The sequence below is a fragment of the Martes martes genome (assembly GCF_963455335.1).
Source record: "Martes martes genome assembly, chromosome: 12".
NCBI lineage: Eukaryota > Metazoa > Chordata > Mammalia > Carnivora > Mustelidae > Martes > Martes martes.
The window spans coordinates 48,860,296-48,882,224 of NC_137900.1; the positions used below are offsets into that span (position 1 = coordinate 48,860,296).

General features: G+C 43.5%; 3 protein-coding genes across 3 annotated transcripts; all 3 read left to right on the forward strand.

Annotated features, from left to right (window-relative positions):
• Positions 1–420: 420 nt before the first annotated feature.
• On the forward strand, positions 421–873 carry LOC308353109 (interferon alpha-1/2-like; the record flags this gene model as incomplete). The annotated part of the gene is made up of 1 exon (XM_080819796.1): positions 421–873. One exon carries the CDS (start codon positions 421–423, stop codon positions 871–873), a length of 453 nt encoding a protein of 150 aa, XP_080675922.1.
• A 13,336-nt stretch (positions 874–14,209) lies between these two features.
• LOC308353355 (interferon alpha-1/2-like) lies at positions 14,210–14,869 on the forward strand (the record flags this gene model as incomplete). The annotated part of the gene is made up of 1 exon (XM_080820199.1): positions 14,210–14,869. The coding sequence occupies exon 1, from the start codon at positions 14,306–14,308 to the stop codon at positions 14,867–14,869; it is 564 nt and encodes a 187-aa protein (XP_080676325.1). The 5' UTR covers positions 14,210–14,305.
• Positions 14,870–20,102: 5,233 nt separating this feature from the next.
• On the forward strand, positions 20,103–20,762 carry LOC308353357 (interferon alpha-1/2-like; the record flags this gene model as incomplete). Its single annotated transcript, XM_080820201.1, has 1 exon — positions 20,103–20,762. Exon 1 carries the CDS (start codon positions 20,199–20,201, stop codon positions 20,760–20,762), a length of 564 nt encoding a protein of 187 aa, XP_080676327.1. The 5' UTR covers positions 20,103–20,198.
• Positions 20,763–21,929: the final 1,167 nt, after the last annotated feature.

A 21,929-nucleotide genomic window follows, 5' to 3' on the forward strand; every position in this document is an offset into this window, starting at 1 on the left:
TAAAATATAGCTTTCAATTGATATATTTAGTCAATATTAACCCTGAATTAAATAAACGGAGTAAAATGAACTCTGTCTTTTTTTAATCTATAAAGCAGAGCTATACATACATAACTGTATAGACTGTAGATCCGTGTTACCAAGTTTTGTTGGAAGGTTCAATTAATTAAATATTCAAAAGACTGTATCAGGAGGTGGCAATAGGAAAAAGAAACGGTTGAGAAACCCATGCTCTACACCCCAGGAGAAAGAAAGGAAAGGAAAAAGAGAAGTAGAAAGTAAGGGAAACATTCAGAAATTGAAAACTCCTATGTCCCCTACTTAAGCCTCACGCACAAGAGAAGATGTTCAGAGAAGCTAGAGCCACGGGTCCCAGACGTGCCCACCCCAGCCAGGCCAACAGCACCTGCAGGATCCCTAATGGCCCTACCCTGCTCCTTCTTGGTGGCCCTGGTGGTGCTCAGCTGCCACTCCCTCGGCTCTCTGGGATGTGACCTGCCTCAGGACCACGGCCTGCTGCACTGGAGGGCCTTGATGCTCCTGCGACAAATGAGGAGACTGTCTGCTAGCTCCTGTGACAAGTACACAAATGACTTTGGCTTCCCCCAGGAGGTGTTTGACGGCAAGCAGCTGCAGAAGGCTCAGGCCCTCTCTGTCGTCCATGTGACGAACCAGAAGACCTTCCACCTCTTCTGCAAAGAGGCCTCACCTGCTCCCTGGAATGCGACCCTCCTGGGGGAATTGTGCTCGGGACTTTCTGAGCGGCTGGGCCTCCTGGAAGCCTGTCCCCTGCAGGAAGCGGGGGTGGGAGAGATGCCCCTTGTGAATGGGGACTCCATCCTGGGGAACTACTTCCAGAGAATCTCCCTCTAACTGCAAGAGAAGCAATACAGCCCTTGTGCCTGGGAGATGGTCCGAGCAGAGATCATGAAACCCTTGTATGCATCAACAGCCTTGCAAGAAAGAGTAAGGAGAAAGAAGTGACACCCCTTTCAACAGGGAAATGATTCCCTCTGATTGATAACATCACACATTCCGGAGTTCTGCCATGTCGGAGACCCTCATTTCTGCTGTCTCGAAGACATGAACACAGTCAATTTGTCAAGTGTTTTCAGAACATGTCAACTCTACAAGCAGTAGTCACTTACAGATGACCTTGATCATTTCTATTTATCTATTTAAATATTTATTTATGTAAATATTGATAAGATTCAGTTTTCATATAACATGATGTGCACCTTTACATAGCAGAATATAATAAAATATATTTTTAATATGTAATCAGTATATCATTTTTTCTTTATGGAACTTTAAGGACAAAAGTGTTTTCAAACAAGAACACCATGTCTGATTGTGTACCTTCATTGGAAAGTGGACAGCAGAATGCATTTACCATCATACTGCATTAACGTTGAAAATAACAACTGACTTTCTCTAAGACAACTTGCATGTTGACCTTAGGCTATAGGACATAATAATACAGATCCTGATGTCTACGTCTTTGGTTGTAGGAATATATAAATATGGTTGCTGTAGGGATGGGATCTAAAAACAATCCTCCTACCTAGTGTACTAATGAAGAAGGAAAGGAAGTGACTTCTCTCACCAGCTGCCTGAACAGAGAGGTTGAAGCACAAAAGAAGTGCACACAGAAAATCTGTGGACCTCTCGACAGGTCACTGGCAGACATGGAGGCACGTATGTCCAGCTTCCGGGGCAGGTGAGCTGGCATTTGACAAGAAACGCCATAACTGACGTCCACGTCTAGCAGGCAAAGCCAGAAACAGAGGTCACGGAGGCAGACCGTGTCATGTGAGAAAGAGACATAAACTTGATTCTGAGGCTCTTCAACCATTGAATGGAGGGGAGAGAAGAGCCACAAAGGAGATGGTGGACTCTTGGCCATACAGTACAGGGATAAGAGAGGATGCTGGTGAGTGTTTTTAAGGAAGTAATTGTGCTTCGAAGACCATCAGCAGATTCCTGGAAGATGTGGATTGAAACTGCCTGCGATGTCAGAAGCACAGGTGCCTTTGCTGACCTTCCTGAGAGTCGGTTTGGTGGAATGCATAAGCAGAGACCACCCTGGAGTGGGTGGGAGCATGAATAAGAGAAGTCAGTGCGTCTGACTTGGAGAAGAATATTGTATGGAATCTGGGAATAATGGGGTTCGTTATTCTGGGCATAGTTTGCCCTTTTATGTCATTTCTTTTTCCCTGCGTGATTTGATGCAATTGATGTTCTGCAAATCATATTAATATGTTTAATGTTGTGTTTATTTTTCATTATGACTGAACTACTGATGGTGGTTTATCCTGTCTTGGTTCTTACTTCCTTGTACATCCGTGAGCTGCTCGGCTTTAAGAATTCACTTGGCAGGAATGGATAACTCATTCAATCCTTCATCAAATTATTTATTACTACGGATAAGATCATGTTTCTCGGAATTATTTGGCATCATTAATTAGATTACTTAACCCCTCCTTGTGACCTTGTTTACTAAAGCGGCAAAATACCCCATTGCTGTTTTCTAGACAGTTTGATATAGTAAGAATTCTTCTCTGTTGCTCGCTGCTAGTATTTCTTCATTTTCAGAATACAACAATGTTTGGTGGATATCTACATCACAAGATTCTCATGCACATAAACACTGACAGATTCTCTTCAAAAATAAGGGTGGGAAGTTGGGTCAGGCATTCGCTCTTCTAATATTTAGAGCAATGAAAAATCTTTGGTCAAACCAGCTGAAAATACATGAGTCATGGAAATCCATGGAGCAATAGTGAGTTGTGCATAATTCAGGAGTAAAAACAGATTTAACAATTATGACAGAAGAGCGTGAATATTCACTGAACTCATGCACTGAAAGGCACCTAGCAATGCATCTTCCATAGGGAATGGCATAAATAAGGTAGCAATCGTCTTTTTTTTTTAAATGTTTTTATTTATTTATTTGACAGACAGAGATCACAAGTAGGCAGAGAGGCAGGCAGAGAGAGAGGAGGAAGCAGGCTCCCTGCTGAGCAGAGAGCCCGATGCGGGGCTCGATCCCAGGACCCTGGGATCATGACCTGAGCCAAAGGCAGAGGCTTTAACCCACTGAGCCACCCAGGCGCCCGGTAGCAATCGTCTTATCTTAATTCTGACAGCTGTATATGAGAATATTGTTGGTCTCCTCCTACAAAATTGGTGGGAACAATGTGTCCTACACTTCAGTACCTGACTTGCAAAGGAGGCAGCCTCCCAAACTGGAATTCTGTTGTGAATTCTAGAAAAGGCTGACCCATTCATCCCCCATTGCCAAGAAACGTTTTTATTTATCACCAGTGATGAGACGGTGGCTTCTACGAACATCTGAGGGTCAAAAATAAATATCTAGGTGGAAGTGTAGAAGAACATGCTATTTTTTTAATCTTCTGGCACCCACCCTGCCCTCTACCCTCCCCCAACCTTCATTGCAGAACGCATTCCCCTGTCTAACGGTTACCTTCCTCGCCAAGGCAGAAGTCCCCACAGCACCCTTGGCATTCACTCTCTTGACCTCTCAGCCTGTTCACACAACAGCTTTTTGTTCTGCTGTCATCTCAGCTTAAAGTTTTCCGAAGGAGCAGCAGAAGAAAGCAAGTAGAAGGCAAAAATGCAATGAAATCTCTAGGTTTTGCAGAACCACCTGCTAGAGAGGCTTTGCTGGGATTTCCATCCAATGTGATGGAATAGCAACTGTGGCTGAAAGGAAACAGAAAGCAGGATCAGGTTGAAGGGTGGCCTAGGGAAGCTCCCTCTAGGAGACCGCCCCCTGGTGGCCACGTGGGACAAGGGTGGTGACCAAAATGGGACCTCTTCTGAGAATGTCCCTTCCAGCTACATAAAGCCTACTTGTGGACATCCAGAGATTCTAATGCTGTCATAAACCCGTTCCCTTACTCTGTCTATAACAAAGCGTGAGTCTTGTCCTGAAAATCCCTATAGCCATAGTCGGTTTCAATCCCAATGTTCTTGATTATTAAATACTGGAAAGTGTTGGAGAACCAAGCACCAAAGGCCAAATGCAGGGGTGCGGGGAGTGAGCACCCCTGCCAATATTTTTTTTAAGATTTTATTTCTTTATTTGAGAGAGGCAGAGAGGCAGAGCATGAGAGGGGGGAAGGTTAGATGGAGAAGCACACTCCCCACTGAGCAGGTAGCCTAATGTAGGACTCGATCCTAGGACCATGAGATGATGACCTGAGCTCAAGGCAGATGCTTAAAGGACTGAGCCACGACCCCCTCCAACTTTCCATTCCCAGGCATTTCTTTTTTTTTTTTATTAACATAATCTATCTATTTTTAATAAACATATAATTTATTTTTTTCCCCAGGGGTACAGGTCTGTGAATCGCCAGGGTTACACATTTCACAGCACTCATCAAAGCACATACCCTACCCAATGTCCATATCCCCACCACCCTCTCCCGTCCCCCCTCCCCCCAGCAACCCTCAGTCTGTTTTTTGAGATTGAGTCTTTTATGGTTTCTCTCCCTCCCAATCCCATCTTTTCATTTTTTTCTTTTCCTACCTCCCCCCAATCCCCCCACATTGCATCTCCACTTCCTCATATCAAAGAGATCATATGATAGTTGTCTTCCTCTGATTGACTTATTTCGCTAAGCATGATACCCTCTAGTTTCATCCACGTCGTCGCAAATGTCAAGATTTCACTTTTTTGATGGCTGCATAGTATTCCATTGTGTATACATACCACCTCTTCTTTATCCATTCATCTGTTGATGTACATCTAGGTTCTTTCCATAGTTTGGCTATTGTGGACATTGCTGCTATAAACATTTGGGTGCACGTGCCCCTTCGGAGCACCACGTTTGTATCTTTAGGATATATACTTAGCAGTGCAATCGCTGGGTCATAGGGTAGCTCTATTTTCAGTTTTTTGAGGAACCTCCACACTGTTTTCCAGAGTGGTTGCACCAGCTTGCATTCCCACCAACAGTGTAGGAGGTTCCCCTCTCTCCGCATCCTCGCCAGCATCTGTCATTTCTTGACTTGTTAATTTTAGCCATTCTGACTGGTGTGAGGTGGTATCTCATTGTGGTTTTGATTTGTATTTCCCTGATGCCAAATGATGTGGAGCATTTTTTCATGTGTCTGTTGGCCATCTGGATGTCTTCTTTGCAGAAATGTCTGTTCATGTCCTCTGCCCATTTCTTGATTGGATTATTTGTTCTTTGGGTGTTGATTTTGCTAAGCTCTTTATAGATTTTGGATACTACCCTTTATCTGATATGTCGTTTGCAAATATCTTCTCACATTCTGTCAGTTGTCTTTTGGTTTTGTTTACTGTTTCCTTTGATGTGCAAAAGCTTTTGATCTTGATGAAATCCCAATAGTTCATTTTTGCCCTTGCTTCTGTTTCTGTTGCCTTTGGCGATGTTCCTAGGAAGAAGTTGCTGCGGTTGAGGTCAAAGAGGTTGCTTCCTGCATTCTCCTCAAGAATTTTGATGGATTCCTTTCTCACATTGAGGTCCTTCATCCAGTTTGAGTCTATTTTCATGTGTGGTGTAAGAAAATAGCCCAATTTCATTTTTCTGCATGTGGCTGTCCAATTTTCCCAGCACCATTTGTTGAAGAGGCTGTCTTTTTTCCAATGGACATTCCTTCCTGCTTTGTCAAATATTAGTTGACCATAGAGTTGAGGGTCTATTTCTGGGCTCTCTATTCTGTTCCATTGATCTATATGTATGTTTTTGTGCCAGTACCATACTGTCTTGATGATGACTGCTTTGTAATAGAGCTTGAAGTCTGGAATTGTGATGCCACCGACTTTGGCTTTCTTTTTCAATATTCCTTGGCTATTCGAGGTCTTTTCTGGTTCCATATAAATTTTAGGATTCTTTGTTCTATTTCTTTAAAAAAAATGGATGGGATTTTGATAGGGATTGCATTAAATGTGTAGATTGCTTTAGGTAGAATAGACATTTTCACAATATTTGTTCTTCCAATCCATGAGCATGGAATATTTTTCCATTTCTTTGTGTCTTCCTCAATTTCTTTCATGAGGACTTTACAGTTTTCTGAGTATAGATTCTTTGCCTCTTTGGTTAGATTTATTCCTAGGTATCTTATGGTTTTGGGTGCAATTGTAAATGGGACTGACTCCTCAATTTCTCTTTCTTCTGCCTTGTTGTTAGTGTAAAGAAATGCGACTGATTTCTGTGCATTGGTTTTATATCCTGACACTTTACTGAATTCCTGTACAAGTTCTAGCAGTTTTGGAGTGGAGCCTTTTGGGTTTTCCACATATAGTATCATATCATCTGCAAAGAGTGATAGTTCGACTTCTTCTTTGCCAATTTGGATGCCTTTAATTCCTTCTTGTTGTCTGATTGCCGAGGCTAGGACTTCTAGGACTATGTTGAACAGCAGTGGTGATAACGGACATCCTTGCCGTGTTCCTGACCTTAGCGGAAAAGCTTTCAGTTTTTCTCCATTGAGAATGATATTTGCAGTGGGTTTTTCATAGATGGCTTTGATAATATTGAGGTACGTGCCCTCTATCCCTACACTTTGAAGAGTTTTAATCAGGAAGGGATGCTGCACTTTGTCAAATGCTTTTTCGGCATCTATTGAGAGTATCATATGGTTCTTACTCTTTCTTTTATTAATGTATTGTATCACATTGATGGATTTGTGGATGTTGAACCAACCTTGCAGCCCTGGAATAAATCCCACTTGGTCGTGGTGAATAATCCTTTTAATGGACTGTTGGATCCTATTGGCCTGTATTTTGGTGAGAATTTTCACATCTGTGTTCATCAAAGATATTGGTCTGTAATTCTCTTTTTTGGTGGGATCCTTGTCTGGTTTTGGGACCAAGGTGATGCTGGCCTCATAAAATGAGTTTGGAAGTTTTCCTTCCATTTCTATTTTTTGGAACAGTTTCAGGAGAATAGGAATTAATTCTTCTTTAAATGTTTGGTAGAATTCCCCTGGGAAGCTGTCTGGTCCTAGACTTTCGTTTGTTTGGAGATTTTTGATGACTGTTTCAATCTCCTTACTGGTTATGGGTCTGTTCAGGTTTTTTCTTTCTTCCTGGTTCAGTTGTGGTAGTTTATATGTCTCTAGAAATGTATCCATTTCTTCCAGATTGTCAAATTTGTTGGCGTAGAGTTGCTTGTAGTATGTTCTTATAATTGTTTGTATTTCTTTGGTGTTGGTTGTGATCTCTCCTCTTTCATTCGTGATTTTATTTATTTGGGTCCTTTCTCTTTTCTTTTTGATAAGTCTGGCCAGCGGTTTGTCAGTCTTATTAATTCTTTCAAAGAACCAGCTCCTAGTTTCATTGATTTGTTTTATTGTTTTTTTAGTTTCTATTTCATTGATTTCTGCTCTGATCTTTATGATTTCTCTTCTCCTGCTGGGTTTAGGCTTTCTTTGTTGTTCTCTCTCCAGCTCCTTTAGGTGTAGGGTTAGGTTGTGTATATGAGACCTTTCTTGTTTCTTGAGAAGGGCTTGTACCGCTATATATTTTCCTCTCAGGACTGCCTTTGTTGTGTCCCACAGATTTTGAACCGTTGTGTTTTCATTATCATTTGTTTCCATGAATTTTTTCAATTCTTCTTTAATTTCCTGGTTGACCCATTCATTTTTTAGAAGGATGCTCTTTAGTCTCCATGTATTTGCATTCTTTCCAAATTTCCTCTTGTGATTGAGTTCTAGCTTCAGAGCATTGTGGTCTGTAAATATGCAGGGAATGATCCCAATCTTTTGATACCAGTTGAGACCTGATTTATGACCCAGGATGTGGTCTATTCTGGAGAATGTTCCATGTGCACTAGAGAAGAATGTATATTCTGTTGCTTTGGGATGGAATGTTCTGAAGATATCTGTGATGTTCATCTGACCCAGTGTGTCATTTAAGGCCTTTATTTCCTTGTTGATCTTTTGCTTAGATGATCTGTCCATTTCAGTGAGGGGAGTGTTAAAGTCCCCTGCTATTATTGTATTACTGTTGATGTATTTCTTTGATTTTGTAATTAATTGGTTTATATAGTTGTCTGCTCCCATGTTAGGGGCATAGATATTTAAGATTGTTCGGTCTTCTTGTTGGACAGACCCTTTGAGTATGATATAGTGTCCTTCCTCATCTCTTATTATAGTCTTTAGTGTAAAATCTAATTGATCTGATATAAGGATAGCCACCCCAGCCTTCTTCTGATGTCCATTAGCATGGTACATTGTTTTCCACCCCCTCACTTTAAATCTGGAGGTGTCTTCGGGTCTAAAATGAGTTTCTTGTAGGCAGCATATGGATGGGTTTTGTTTTTTTATCCATTCTGATACCCTGTGTCTTTTGATTGCGGCATTTAGCCCATTAACATTCAGGGTAACTATTGAGAGATATGAATTTATTGCCATTGTATTGCCTGTAAGGTGACTGTTACTGTATATTGTCTCTGTTTCTTTCTGATCTACTACTTTTAGGGTCTCTCTTTGCTTAGAGCACCCCTTTCAATATTTCCTGTAGAGCTGGTTTGGTGTTTGCAAATTCTTTCAGCTTTTGTTTGTCCTGGAAGCTCTTTATCTCTCCTTCTATTTTCAATGATAGCCTAGCCGGATATAGTATTCTTGGCTGCATGTTTTTCTCGTTTAGTGCTCTGAATAGATCATGCCCGTTCTTTCTGGCCTGCCAGGTCTCTGTGGATAGGTCCGCTGCCAATCTAATGTTTTTACCCTTGTATGTTACAGACTTCTTTTCCCGGGCTGCTTTCAGGATTTTCTCTTTGTCGCTAAGACTTGTAAATTTTATTATCATGTGACGAGGTGTGGACCTATTTTTATTGATTTTGAGGGGCGTTCTTAGCATCTCCTGGATTTTGATGTTTGTTCCCTTTGCCATATTGGGGAAATTCTCTCCAATAATTGTCTCCAATATACCTTCTGCTCCCCTCTCTCTTTCTTCTTCTTCTGGAATCCCAATTATTCTAATGTTGTGTCGTCTTATGGTGTTGCTTATCTCTCGAATTCTCTCCTCGTGGTCCTGTATTTGTTTGTCTCTCTTTTGCTCAGCTCCTTTATTGTCTGTCATTTGGTCTTCTATGTCACTAATTCTTTCTTCTGCCTCATTTATCCTAGCAGTGAGAGCTTCCATTTTTAATTGCACCTCATTGATAGCTTTTTGATTTCAACTTGGTTAGATTTTAGTTCTTTTATTTCTTCAGAAAGGGCTTTTATCTCTCCGGAGAGTGTTTCTCTAATATCTTCTATGCCTTTTTCGAGCCCGGCTAGAACCTTGAGAATTGTCATGCTGAACTCTAGATCTGTCATATTACCAATGTCCGTATTGATTAGGTCCCCAGCCTTTGGTACTGCCTCTTGTTCTTTTTTCTGTGGTGAGTTTTTCTGCCTTGTCATTTTGTCCAAATAAGATTTGCTTTCTCCTCTGGAATTCCGCTGTTCTTGGTGAATATTTTAGTCTCTTAAAAGAGACTATCTCCCAAAATTTTAAAGAATGAAAAAAAATAAACACACACATAATAAGGGTAAGCACGATGAAGGGATGGAATAAGACTATAAAGATAGAAGTTTATAAAAAAAATTTCTAAAAAGGAGTTGATAAGATAAGTGGAGAGTAGAGCAAAGACCTGTGCTAGATATAGGGTATATTTTGACTTATTAGAAGAAGTTGTATTCCAAAATTTTTAAAAGAAAAATTCCTATGTGTATACAAACAAAAAAGACAGATACAATGAAGGATAAAATATGAGTACAATAATGAAGGTTAAAAAAACATTTTTTAAATGAAAGGTATTGTTAAGATAAACTCGTTTAAAAAGTTAAAAGAGAATAGAGTAAAGGTTAAAAAATTTAGCTTAAAAAATAAAATTAAAAAAAATTAATTAACTTTACAAGACTAAAGAATCATGGGGAGAAAGCCATAAATTCCGTGCTTTGCTTGTTCCTCCTCTGGAATTCCGCTGTTCTCCTTGGTAAGTGAACTTGGTCTTGGCTGAATTTCTTGCTGATCTTCTGGGGGAGGGGTCTGTTGTAGTGATTCTCAAGTGTCTTTGCCCGAGGCAGAATTGCACCGCCCTTACCAGAGGCCGGGCTAAGTAATCCTTTCGGGTTCCCCTTCGGAGCTTTTGTTCCCTGAACGGTTTCCATAGAGTTCTGGAGGATGGCATGAAAATGATGGCCTCCCAAACTCTGGCCCTTAGCAGCCGAGAGCTCGGGGCCCCACTCCTCAGTGCACTCTTGGAGAAAAGTGCTGAATCACTCCCATCTCCCTGGCCTCTGTCCGCGCTCTGAGCTCCCCCAACCTGTGACCAAGCGTCTCTGGCACACAGCCCCACCTGGAGTCTCCAAATCCAGCAGATTCCTGCACTCCTCCGGGGGTCTCTCAGGATCTTGTGGGGTCCCTGCTCACAGAGGAGGGCCCTGCCTATGCCACGGATCACAGTATAAGGTAACTCTGAGTTGAGAGCTCACTCCTCGGCTCATTCCCTGTAACCAGCTTTCCCGCTCTAATACCTGGGAGCTCTGTGACACTCAAACACCCCCGACCCTTCTGTTACCCCGCAGGACCTGAGACCACACTTCGCCCTGTGGGTTTCACCCTGGCTTACCCTCTGGAGCAATATCCTTCAGTGGAACAGACTTTTTAAAGTTCTGATTTTGTGCTCCATTGCTCCGCTGCTTGCAGGAAGCCAGACCATCCCCCTGCAGTCTATCTTCCTGTCGCTTTGGATTCACTTCTCCACAGGTCCCACCTTTCAGAAAGTGGTCGATTTTCTGTTTCTAGAATTGCTGCTCTTCTTGTCTTCGATCTTCTGTTAGAATGTAGGTGTTCGGAATGGTTTGATAAACTATCTAGTTGATGTCCTGCTACCTGATGTCATCTCAGCCTGTTACTTCTCTGCCATCTTGACTCCTTCCCACTCTCATGAGTATTTAAAAGGGATCCTGCCAACTTGTCTTAGGAACTTCAAGTCAGTCATGCAGTTGACTCCTCCCACACCCCCTATTGCCACACACAGCCACAGACAACAGGCCTTTGGCATCTACATTGCAATCTAGAATCCTTGATCCCTCACCCTCTCACCTGACTGATTTCATGCCATGGCCTCTCCTGGGTCTCAAATCCTCTGTCCATTTCTATTCTTCACATCTTTTAACAGCTGCTTCCAGACCAGCCATTATCTCACAACTCCTTTGTGCTCCACCTTGGATATTGGTTCGTCTGAATAATTCTCCCTCTGGGTTTCTGTTTCTCTCCAAACACCTTCATAAATAAATGGAATCCAAATGGGGTTTCTGAGAAGACAGATGTAATGGTTTCCAGGATCTCAGAAGGGTTAGACTGCAATCAGCTTTAGTGTTATCATCTTAAAAGATCCTCATCCTTATTCTAATCCAGGTGCAGAGCAGAATCATGTAGGATCTTTCAGTTCCCCTTGTCTTAATCATGGATTTCTCAGGCAATCTTTTCTGGGCCTGAGTGGACTTATCAGGTAGGTAGAGCTCTCAGGCAGGGTGAGGATCCTGTCTCCTTCCAGAGAGGGTGAGCACCTGGAGTCCTGGTTGCCAGTCTCTTGTGAGCTGGTTGGTGTGATTCCTCTCATCTCTCCTCAGAGCTGAGTACATGTGGACTGAAGGAAAGGAAAATGAGGTGGCCCCTCTTGTAGAGTTGAGAGCCTCATGGGGACCCAAGATTTGGTCTCCTGGGATCCTCTGGCTGAGGCAGCCATACTCCTAACTTGCAATAACTCAGGACAGCCTTCATTACCCCCGTCTGCCAGAGCTGCTCATCTCCAATGTTGCTGCAACAAATCTGGCTGTCATACACTCTGTCATTTTCTCAGCATACAGGCCACTCTTTCACTTTTGTGATGTTCGGACATAACAGTTTTCTTCCCCCCTCCCCTACACACAGCTGCCATGTTTTGCTTTCGAGGAAAGTTGACATGAGAAACAGAAAAACTAATGTCTTAAAAATGATAGAGAAAACAGGCAGCCCCTTGGCCTTTCTCTTCCTTCCCTCTGTGTGATCCTCATGACGATGTAGAACATGATCAGGACCAGCAAGTCAGAGTACGTCCAGTAAAGCATGTGGCAATACTAAGTTATTCAATTTCTCTTTGTTGTTCTTACTTAAGATGAAAATGCAACGCCATGAATAAGGAAAGGCAACAAGGTGGTTTGTCCCTGACGCCATAGCCTGAGCCTCACCCCCTGCATTCTGAGCACCAGACAGAAGACTAGGCGAAGCTGCCTACTGGAAACACAGAGTCTGAATGAGCTAGTGAAAGTCATTACTTTCTTTGATGGAAGTTTCTCCTGAGAGACCCAGTCAGTGAATCCCCTGTGCTCTGCTCAGAAATTTTTGTCATAACATGTGTTCCGTAGTTTCAGAAAAATTTGCACCATGGGGGATCCTGGGTGGCTCAGTTGGTAGAGGATCTGGCTCTCACTCTAACTTCAGGTCTTGATGTCAGACTGTGAGTTCAAGCCCCACGTGAGGGTCCACCCTGTGTGTGGAGCTTACTTTGAAACAATGAAAAACCGGAAACTTAAGAGTTGTGATGGCACAATAAATATATTCCCATATTCAAGGTGAAATGACTATAATCAGTCCTTCCTCTACTTGGAGAACACAAATGTTCAGCCTCAGCGTCTGAGGAGGAGGTGAGCACTGAGAGGGTCCCAGACACAAACACTCCAGAGGAAAGGGCAAGGGCATGGGCAAGGATCTAGGGGCAGTAAGTGCTTTGCTAACAAGGAAACCAGCCCCTGCACAGTAGGGGAATCTAGAGTCCTCCAGGCATGGTGAACCTGTCCTCAGGAGTGAGCCCAGGAGAGCCTGGGTGGAGGACACTCAGTCACTCCAGAGGAATGAGGTTAGTAGAGGTGATAACTACCTTGTCAGTGAGGTGCTGCTGCGAAAATCCAGTCATCTGGAATTAGAACCTTGACACCTCCTCTTCCCAGACAAGAATCAGGCTTCCTGCTGGGGGCACTTGCAATGCCTTGGAGCGCTCTCACAAAACCTTGGTATTTATTGTCTTTCATTGGGTTTTCTTGGATATTACATAAGAAGCAATGGCACAGAATTCTTGGAGGACACAAACTGTCTGCAAGGTCAGTGTGACAAATCTCAGAATAACAGGAATCCCTTAAGATTGTAGGAGTTTCCCTCCATCATTTCCTCTGTCTCAGAGTCTTACCTGGACAGGTGATCTTTCCTACTGATGAGCGGCCAGTGGTGTCTTGTGGCCATTGCCGATGTTGGAGGCCTGTTGTGATGCAGGCTCTGGAAATGAAAACACAAATACAGTACATTTTATGATTTAGCTCTACAAAACTCATTCAACACCTCAGTAACTATCTAGTGTTAGACAGAAAAAAATATTTTGATAATAACTTCGAGTACTTAGTAGCAGATGAAGTTAATGCTTTAATCGTGGTGCCTGGGCTGCTACTTTCAGCTCAGGACATGGGATCCCAGGGTCCTCGGATGGAGCCGCACACCAGGCATCCTGCCTGGTGGGAACCTGCTTCTCCCTCTCTGTCTACCTGATGCTCTGTCTACTTGTAGTCTCTCTGTGTCTATCTCTCTGTCAAATAAATAAATAAAATCGTAAAAAAATGATTTTGTCATATGAGGTAACATTCTTATTCAGTACACTAAAAACACATGTTAAGTAAATAATTCCAGTTTCACTTGCATTTAGCAATCTGGATCGATTGGAAATGTTCAGGTACACCAAAATCATTATGTCCTTTTACAAATTGTTAATTTGCATATGGACTCCATATACTACACTGTATACATGTAAAGAAATTATTAGTCACTCATCAAATTTACTTATATACATAAGCATCCATAGCTTTAAAATATAACTATTGGCTTAAAATTTTTAGTCATTCTGGACCCTGAATTGGATAAACGTTACACTTTTTTTTTTACCTTAAAGCAAAGATAAAAATACAATATATAACGATATATACTGTGTCTCTTGGCTATTAAGTTTTCTTGGAAGATGCAATTAAAAAACATCCAAAAAGATTCTGGAGGCAAGGATAATACTTAACGAAAGTAAAATATGGTTGAGAAACCCATGCTCCAAACCCAAGTAGAAAGTGTAGAAAGGAAAGTAAAAAGAGAAGTAGAAAGTAAGGGAAACGTTCAGAAATTGAAAACTCCTATGTACCCTACTTAAGCCTCACTCACAAGAGAAGATGTTCAGAGAAGTTAGAGCCACAGGTCCCAGACGTGCCCACTCCATCTAGGCCAACAGCATCTGCAGGATCCCCGATGGCCCTGCCCTGTTCCTTCTTGGTGGCCCTGGTGGTGCTCAGCTGCCACTCCCTTGGCTCTCTGGGATGTGACCTGCCTCAGGACCACGGCCTGCTGCACTGGAGGGCCTTGATGCTCCTGAGACAAATGAGGAGACTGTCTGCTAGCTCCTGTGACAAGTACACAAACGACTTTGGCTTCCCCCAGGAGGTGTTTGACGGCAAGCAGCTGCAGAAGGCTCAAGCCCTCTCTGTCGTCCATGTGATGAACCAGAAGACCTTCCACCTCTTCTGCACAGAGGCCTCACCTGCTCCTTGGAACACGACCCTCCTGGAGGAATTGTGCTCAGGACTTTCTGAGCAGCTGGGCCTCCTGGAAGCCTGTCCCCTGCAGGAGGCGGGGGTGGGAGAGATGCCCCTTGTGAAAGGGGACTCCATCGTGAGGAACTACTTCCAAAGAATCTCCCTCTATCTGCAAGAGAAGCAATACAGCCCTTGTGCCTGGGAGATGGTCCGAGCAGAGATCATGAAACCCTTGTATGCATCAACAGCCTTGCATAAGAGACTAAAGAGCGGGAAGTGACACCCCTTTCAACATCGAAATGGTTCTCTCTGAATAATAATGTCACACTCCCATGTGTCCTGTAGTGTCAAAGACTCTCATTTCTGCTGTCATCAGGACATGAACTGAATCAGTTTGTCACATGTGTTCAGGAGTATTAAGCAACATGAAGTCAACGCTACAAACACCTATCACTTTCAGATGACCATGCTATCTGCCTATTTAACTATTTATTTATTTCACTATTTGTAAGATTTAAGTTATGTTTTATTGTATTATCTTACGTGTACCTTCCCTTTGTGGTTAAGAGAATTATATATGTCTTACGTTTATTAAATTCTTTTTTCTGTTCATTAAATGTTTCTATAGAAAACTTCTTGCGTTTGTTTCTTATTGAAGCAGACAACAAGTCTGATTACAACCTGATGAAAGAACGGATTATACAACTCACTCAGTCGTTATTTCGTTTTCACATTAGAAGTAATCGCATGGACTTCCTGGAAGTCACTTTGCATGCTGTCGTCACAGGAAAGGCAGATTTCACAAGTCCAATGCTGTGTGAGTATCTTGGATTTTGTAGGAAAACTATCCTCAGAACAATACTCGTAGTGAAGTAATATCAGTTATATTAAAGGGAAGAGTGTGAAGAAGGGAAAATATGAATTCTGTAATTAGAATAGGAAGCGAAATGTCAGGAAGTAGAATGAAAAGCACCAGATATGATCTACATCACAATGGTAGACACCCAAGTGCGAATATTCTTTACAAAATGGATCTTTCAGGGGCACCCAAGTGGCTCAGCTTGTTAAATGTCTGCCTTTGGCTCAGGTCATGATGCTGGGGTCTTGGGATCAAGCCCTGTGTTGAGTTCCCTGTTCAGCTGGGAGTCTGCTTCTCCCTCTCACACTCCCCCTGCTTGTGCTCGCTGTCTCTCTCTCTCTGTGTCATATAAATAAATAAAATCTTTAAACAAAACAAATCAAAACAAACAAAAGAGATCCTTGGTCCTGCCACTTACAAGTCATTCCATTCACGTAAAGCCCAGGGAGGGAAGCGGTTGCCTGGGAGGAGAGCGTAGAATGAGAAATGGTGCCTCAAACCTCCCCTGGTTAAGGGAGAGAAGAGCCACACTGCAAACAAAGGTGGGATGGCCCTAAGGCAGTAGCATAGGAGTGAGTATTGGTTAAGAGTCTATGTCAAAGCCGAGAAACGCTGCAGGGAATTGCATCATAGCAACGGGTGCATGGAAAGGGTCCATGAAGCAGGGAAGTAGAAGGGTTGTGACCATGGGGACCAGCTGTTTTGACTGAATTACTCACCAGAAACAATATTGGCAGCGGAGGAAGGTGAGGAACAGACAAGAAGCTAGTGACGATAGATAGAATATACATCTGGGAGAGTTACCTTCTTTGGGCTAATTAAACTTCCATGGAAAAATGAAAAAATAATTGAAATGGGTGACGGCTTCTAATGTCTTCTAATCCATGTAAAGCATATTTAAAGAAAAGCAAATAAAAATGAAAAGTGCATGGGAACATTCTGCAAATGAAAACTGCCCTCTTCTATTGAAGACTCATGAATAGAAAAAACTGAAGATGAACTGGGGGCCAGGGCGCCCCCCACTGGTCCGCCAGGCTACCTGAAGCCCTCATGTGCAGCGCCCAGCCCCTCTGCAGGACTCCTACTGGTTCCCCGTGGCAGCCTCTCAGCTCTGGGCTGTGAGCTGCCTCTTGGCCCCAGGCAGCTTCACAAGTGGGCCTGTTGCTTCTGACACAGAGGAGGAGCATCAGTCCCTTCTCCTGAACCAGGGACAGCTCCTCTGGGACAAGGTGCATGGCTGCCAGTTCCAGGAGGGCCATGCCAAGTCTGTCCTCCACGAGATGCCTCAGCTGACCTTCACCCTCTTCCTCACAGGGCGCCGCCATTTGCTGCCTGACCCGTCCCTGCTGGGGCAGCCAGAATCCTGACACCTGTGTGGTACCTGCGATGGGAGTGGGGGAGTCTCCCCTGGGTTTGAGGGCCTTGCCCTGGCCTTGAAGACGTGCTTCCAGCAAATCCATCTCCATCTGAGAGAGAAGAAACAGAGTCACTGCCTGGGAAGGAGTGTGAGTCAAAATCAGGCGACCCATCTCTTCCTATTCAAATGAAGACATAAGGAAAGGGAAATGATAAAAAGGAAGAAAGCAGGAAAGGGACCTGGAAATGATACTCTTGACCTACAACACTAAGTCACATACCCATGAGTTCCATCTTTCTAAGGACTCCTCTTTCTGCTTCAGCCATATGATGTGTTGAGTTAAATTACTTACTCAGCATTGTGGTTCAGATGTGTCTGTGACAGGACTGTCTCAAAGGGCCTCCGTCCGCAGGACAGAGCTAGCCTGAAGTCGTTCACATGTTCACGTATTGCAGGATCCTCTGGTTTCTGGATCAACACTGAACCAGTTGGAACGTTTTTCCTGACCTCACAGCTGCAGCAACAAGAACAAAACCAACAAGCCCCAAATGCAAGAAGACGGAAAACAACAATTCTTCTTAGATCCACTCACAGCTGTGGTCCCAGGGCCAGTCTCATTGCTGGTACCAGGAGAAAAAGTAGCACTCAGACAGTCACACTCGCCAGGAGCAGGCATTGGTAGGAACTTGAACTATTACGGAAGCTTGGTTCGAGGCTCTGTGTGCTTCCACTGGACACTTACAACGTCCAGGCCTCCCTAGTTGGTGGAGCCCACAGGTTTGTGAGTTGGACCTTTGGATTCTCCGCTAGGCTCCCCCTGTGAAGAGCAGAGGGAAATCTGCTGGCTTTGCCAGCAGAGGGAGGGGGAAAGCTATCACTCCAGAATCGTCTGAGTCTACCTCTTCAGACGGTAGATGCCAAGGGGCTCTGCGACCAGTAGCCTGAGGGAGGGAAGTCAGAGAGAGGGTACAGCAGACTTCCCACTGGAGATGCAGGGGTGAGTCTGGACTCTCCAACAATGCACGTCCTGGAGACATGAAATTGCAAAGTCTCTTGCATATTAGGAAATCGAGGCACGGTACTGAAAGTCCTTCTGTCTGATGTGAGTGTGGAATGAGAAGATGTCCTAAAGCTTCAGAGAACCTTTAACTTTTAAGGCTGAGAAGGAGAAGGGGAGCCTGTCAGGGGCACAGAGTTGGGGCAGCCAGTGCAGGTGGGACGAGACCGGGGAAGAATGATCTCCAGGAAGTGTGGAAGAAGAGAACTTTCAGGATTTCCCAAGAGGTACCTCAGGCAGGAATTTATCACATGGGCTACAGGACTGTGCCCTGCATCTGGATTCTGCTTCCACCTCGTTGTTTGATCGCGAAAACCTCACTTGAACACTTAGCAGCTCAGTTTCCCCAGATGTAAAGTGGGGTGGAAATATTCCTAGAGCTGTTGTGATAATGAAGTAGCACATTTCAAAGCATCTAGTATCTTCCACTGAGTGAGAGTTTAACAGATGGAGACGATATTCTTATGTTTTCCCTAAAAAGTGATCTTCTCTTAGCCTTTTCCGTATAACTGACTGCAAAGGGCTGATCATCCAAAATATCGTTGTGAAAAAAAATAAATTAAAATACCCGTTTGGAACAGGTGGCCTATCCATTGAATGCAATTAGTTACACAATAATGTAATATGTATACATATACACTGTACCTATGTCCGCATACTCGATATGTTCTGGTACAGCACATTTCCCCTTCCTCCAAGCCCTCCGAGATCCCATCCTTTCACTCTCCAATCACAGTGTTTCCCTCTCCCCCAGTGTAGAAACCTCCTGTGAGCTCCCCCTCCTCCCTCCCTCCTCAGGAGCCTCTCCTGCCCATTCACACAGCTGCTCCCTTTTCCCTTGTGGTTTCTGTCTGGCCCTTTTACTTCCGATTACAAAGCCACAAAGAAGAACAAAAGTTGTTTGAAATTTCCAGGTTTTTTCCAAACTCTCCTAGCAGAAGCCTTGTTGTTTTCTTTTCTCCTGGTGACCACTGTTGACCTGAGGGAATGTCCCCACTGCAGTGATATCACAGTGGCAGGAGCAGAGAGGAGATAGGAGCAGGAGGCTGCTGTTCTGTGGCCCGTCACAGTCTTTACAGGGGAGGCTGCCAGCGAGGGGCAAGGTGGGCTAGACAGTGACCAGGTCTGCACACAGGTTTATGTTGTATGTAGAAATCTGTCCCCTGGTGGGAGATTTTCCTCCAGAGCAAGCAAAAAAACACAAACAAACACAAACAAAAACTTTCCTGGAATGAACAGACTCTGCTAGTATTATAAGCCATGAAATTCAACAAAAATACCCTTTTTTTTAAAAAAAAGAGCACTTACGTTCCTAGTAAAAGGGAGCACAAGGTCCAGAGTTTTTCCCCCATCCTTCCTGCTCTGGAGCTGCAAGGTCTCTCCCACATTTCAGCATCCCCCCACCAGAGGGAACACTTGTTCCAATTGCTTCCAACAATGTAACAAGCAGTTCTAAGGTTTGGAATAAGGCTTCAACAGGCCATGGGCTGTCTTGCAGAAGTTGCTGGTGTTTGAGCCTTCTTTTGATGCGGGCTTTGGAAATCAAATACAAATAGATTCTACATAATCATTTAATTCTTCAAAATATATTCATCGAATCAGGAATTCTATCTGGTACTAAATAGAAAAAATATATGAGAATAACTTGATGAGTATCTAGCACCAAGTGAGGTTACAAATCATTTTCTCCTTGAGGCCATACTAAAATACAGTACACTAAAAACAAACATCCAATAAATAATGGAAAAAGTCATTGGCTGTTAGCAATTTGGATTGATTCTTAATATCTAAGGACAGCGATAGTATTGTCTTTCTAGAAATACTTAATTTGCATTGTACTTTTATATGTCCATTTAAGTAAGAAAAATGTAGAAGTCACTCATCATATTCAGGTATCCAGTAAAGAATAAGTAGCTTTAAAATACAGCTTTCAGTTGAAATTATTAGTCAATCTTAATTCTGAATTAAACAGAGTAAAATGAACTCTGTCCTTTTCAATCTATAAAGCAGAGCTATAAATACATAACAATATAGACTCTAGATCCGTGTTACCATGTTTTGTTGGAAGGTTCAATTACATAAATATTCAAAAGCCTGTGACAGGAGATGGCAATAGGAAAAAGAAACAGTTGAGAAACCCATGCTCTACTCCCCAGTAGAAAGTGTAGAAGGGAAAGGAAAAAGAGAAGTAGAAAGTAAGGAAACGTTCAGAAATTGAAAACTCCTATGTCCCCTACTTAAGCCTCACGCACAAGAGAAGATGTTCAGAGAAGCTAGAGCCACAGGTCCCAGACGTGCCCACTCCATCTAGGCCAACAGCATCTGCAGGATCCCCGATGGCCCTGCCCTGTTCCTTCTTGGTGGCCCTGGTGGTGCTCAGCTGCCACTCCCTCGGCTCTCTGGGATGTGACCTGCCTCAGGACCACGGCCTGCTGCACTGGAGGGCCTTGATGCTCCTGAGACAAATGAGGAGACTGTCTGCTAGCTCCTGTGACAAGTACACAAACGACTTTGGCTTCCCCCAGGAGGTGTTTGATGGCAAGCAGCTGCAGAAGGCTCAAGCCCTCTCTGTCGTCCATGTGATGAACCAGAAGACCTTCCACCTCTTCTGCACAGAGGCCTCACCTGCTCCCTGGAATGCGACCCTCCTGGGGGAATTGTGCTCGGGACTTTCTGAGCAGCTGGGCCTCCTGGAAGCTTGTCCCCTGCAGGAGGCGGGGGTGGGAGAGATGCCCCTTGTGAATGGGGACTCCATCGTGAGGAACTACTTCCAGAGAATCTCCCTCTATCTGCAAGAGAAGCAATACAGCCCTTGTGCCTGGGAGATGGTCCGAGCAGAGATCATGAAACCCTTGTATGCATCAACAGCCTTGCATAAGAGACTAAGGAGCGGGAACTGACACCCCTTTCAACATGGAAACCATTCCTTCTGACAAATAACATCACACATTCCGGAGTTCTGCCGTGTCAGAGACTCTCACTTCTGCTGTCGCGAATACAAGAACACAGTCAATTTGTCAAGTGTTTTCAGAACATGTCAACTCTACAAGCAGTAGTCACTTACAGATGACCTTGATCATGTCTATTTATCTATTTAAATATTTATTTATGTAAATATTGATAAGATTCAGTTTTCATATAACATGATGTGCACCTTTACATAGCAGAATATAATAAAATATATTTTTAATATATAATCGGTTTATCTTTTTTTATGGAACTTTAAGTACAAAAGGGTTTTCAAAGAGGCACACCAGGTCTGATTGTGTAACTCCGTTGGAAATTGAACAGCAGAATGTATTTACCATCATACTGCATTAACATTGGAAATGACAACTGACTTTCTCTAAGACAACTTGCATGTTGACCTTAGCTTACAGGACATAATAAATACAGATCCTGATGTCTACGTCTTTGGTTGTAGGAATATATAAATATGGTTGCCATAGGAATGGGATCTAAAAACAATCCTCCTACTTAGTGTTCTAATGAAGAAGGAAATGAAGTGACTTCTCCCACCTGCTGCTAGAACGGAGAGGTTGAAGCACAAAGGAAGTGCACACAGAAATCTGTGGACCCCCTGACAGGTCACTGGCAGACTTGGAGGCACGTATGTCCAGTTCCGGGGCAGGTGAGCAAGTATTTGACAAGAAACACCATGGTTGAGGTCCACATCTAGCAGGCAAAGCCAGAAACAGAGGTGATTATGCAGGAAGATGGTGTCATGTGAGAAAGAGACATAAACTTGATTCTGAGGCTCTTCAACCATTGAAGGGAGGGGAGAGAAGAGCCACAAAGGAGACGGTGGACTCTTGGCCATACAGCACAGGGATAGAGAGGATGCTGGTGAGTGTCTTTGAGGAAGTAAATGTGCTTCGAGGACCATCAGCGGATTCCTGGAAGATGTGGATTGAAACTGCCTGCGATGTCAGAAACACAGATGCCTTTGCTGACCTTCCTGAGAGTTGGTTTGGTGGAATGCAGAAGCAGAGACCACCCTGGAGTGAGTGGGAGCATGAATAAGAGAAGTCAGTGCGTCTGACTTGGAGAAGAATATTGCATGGGAT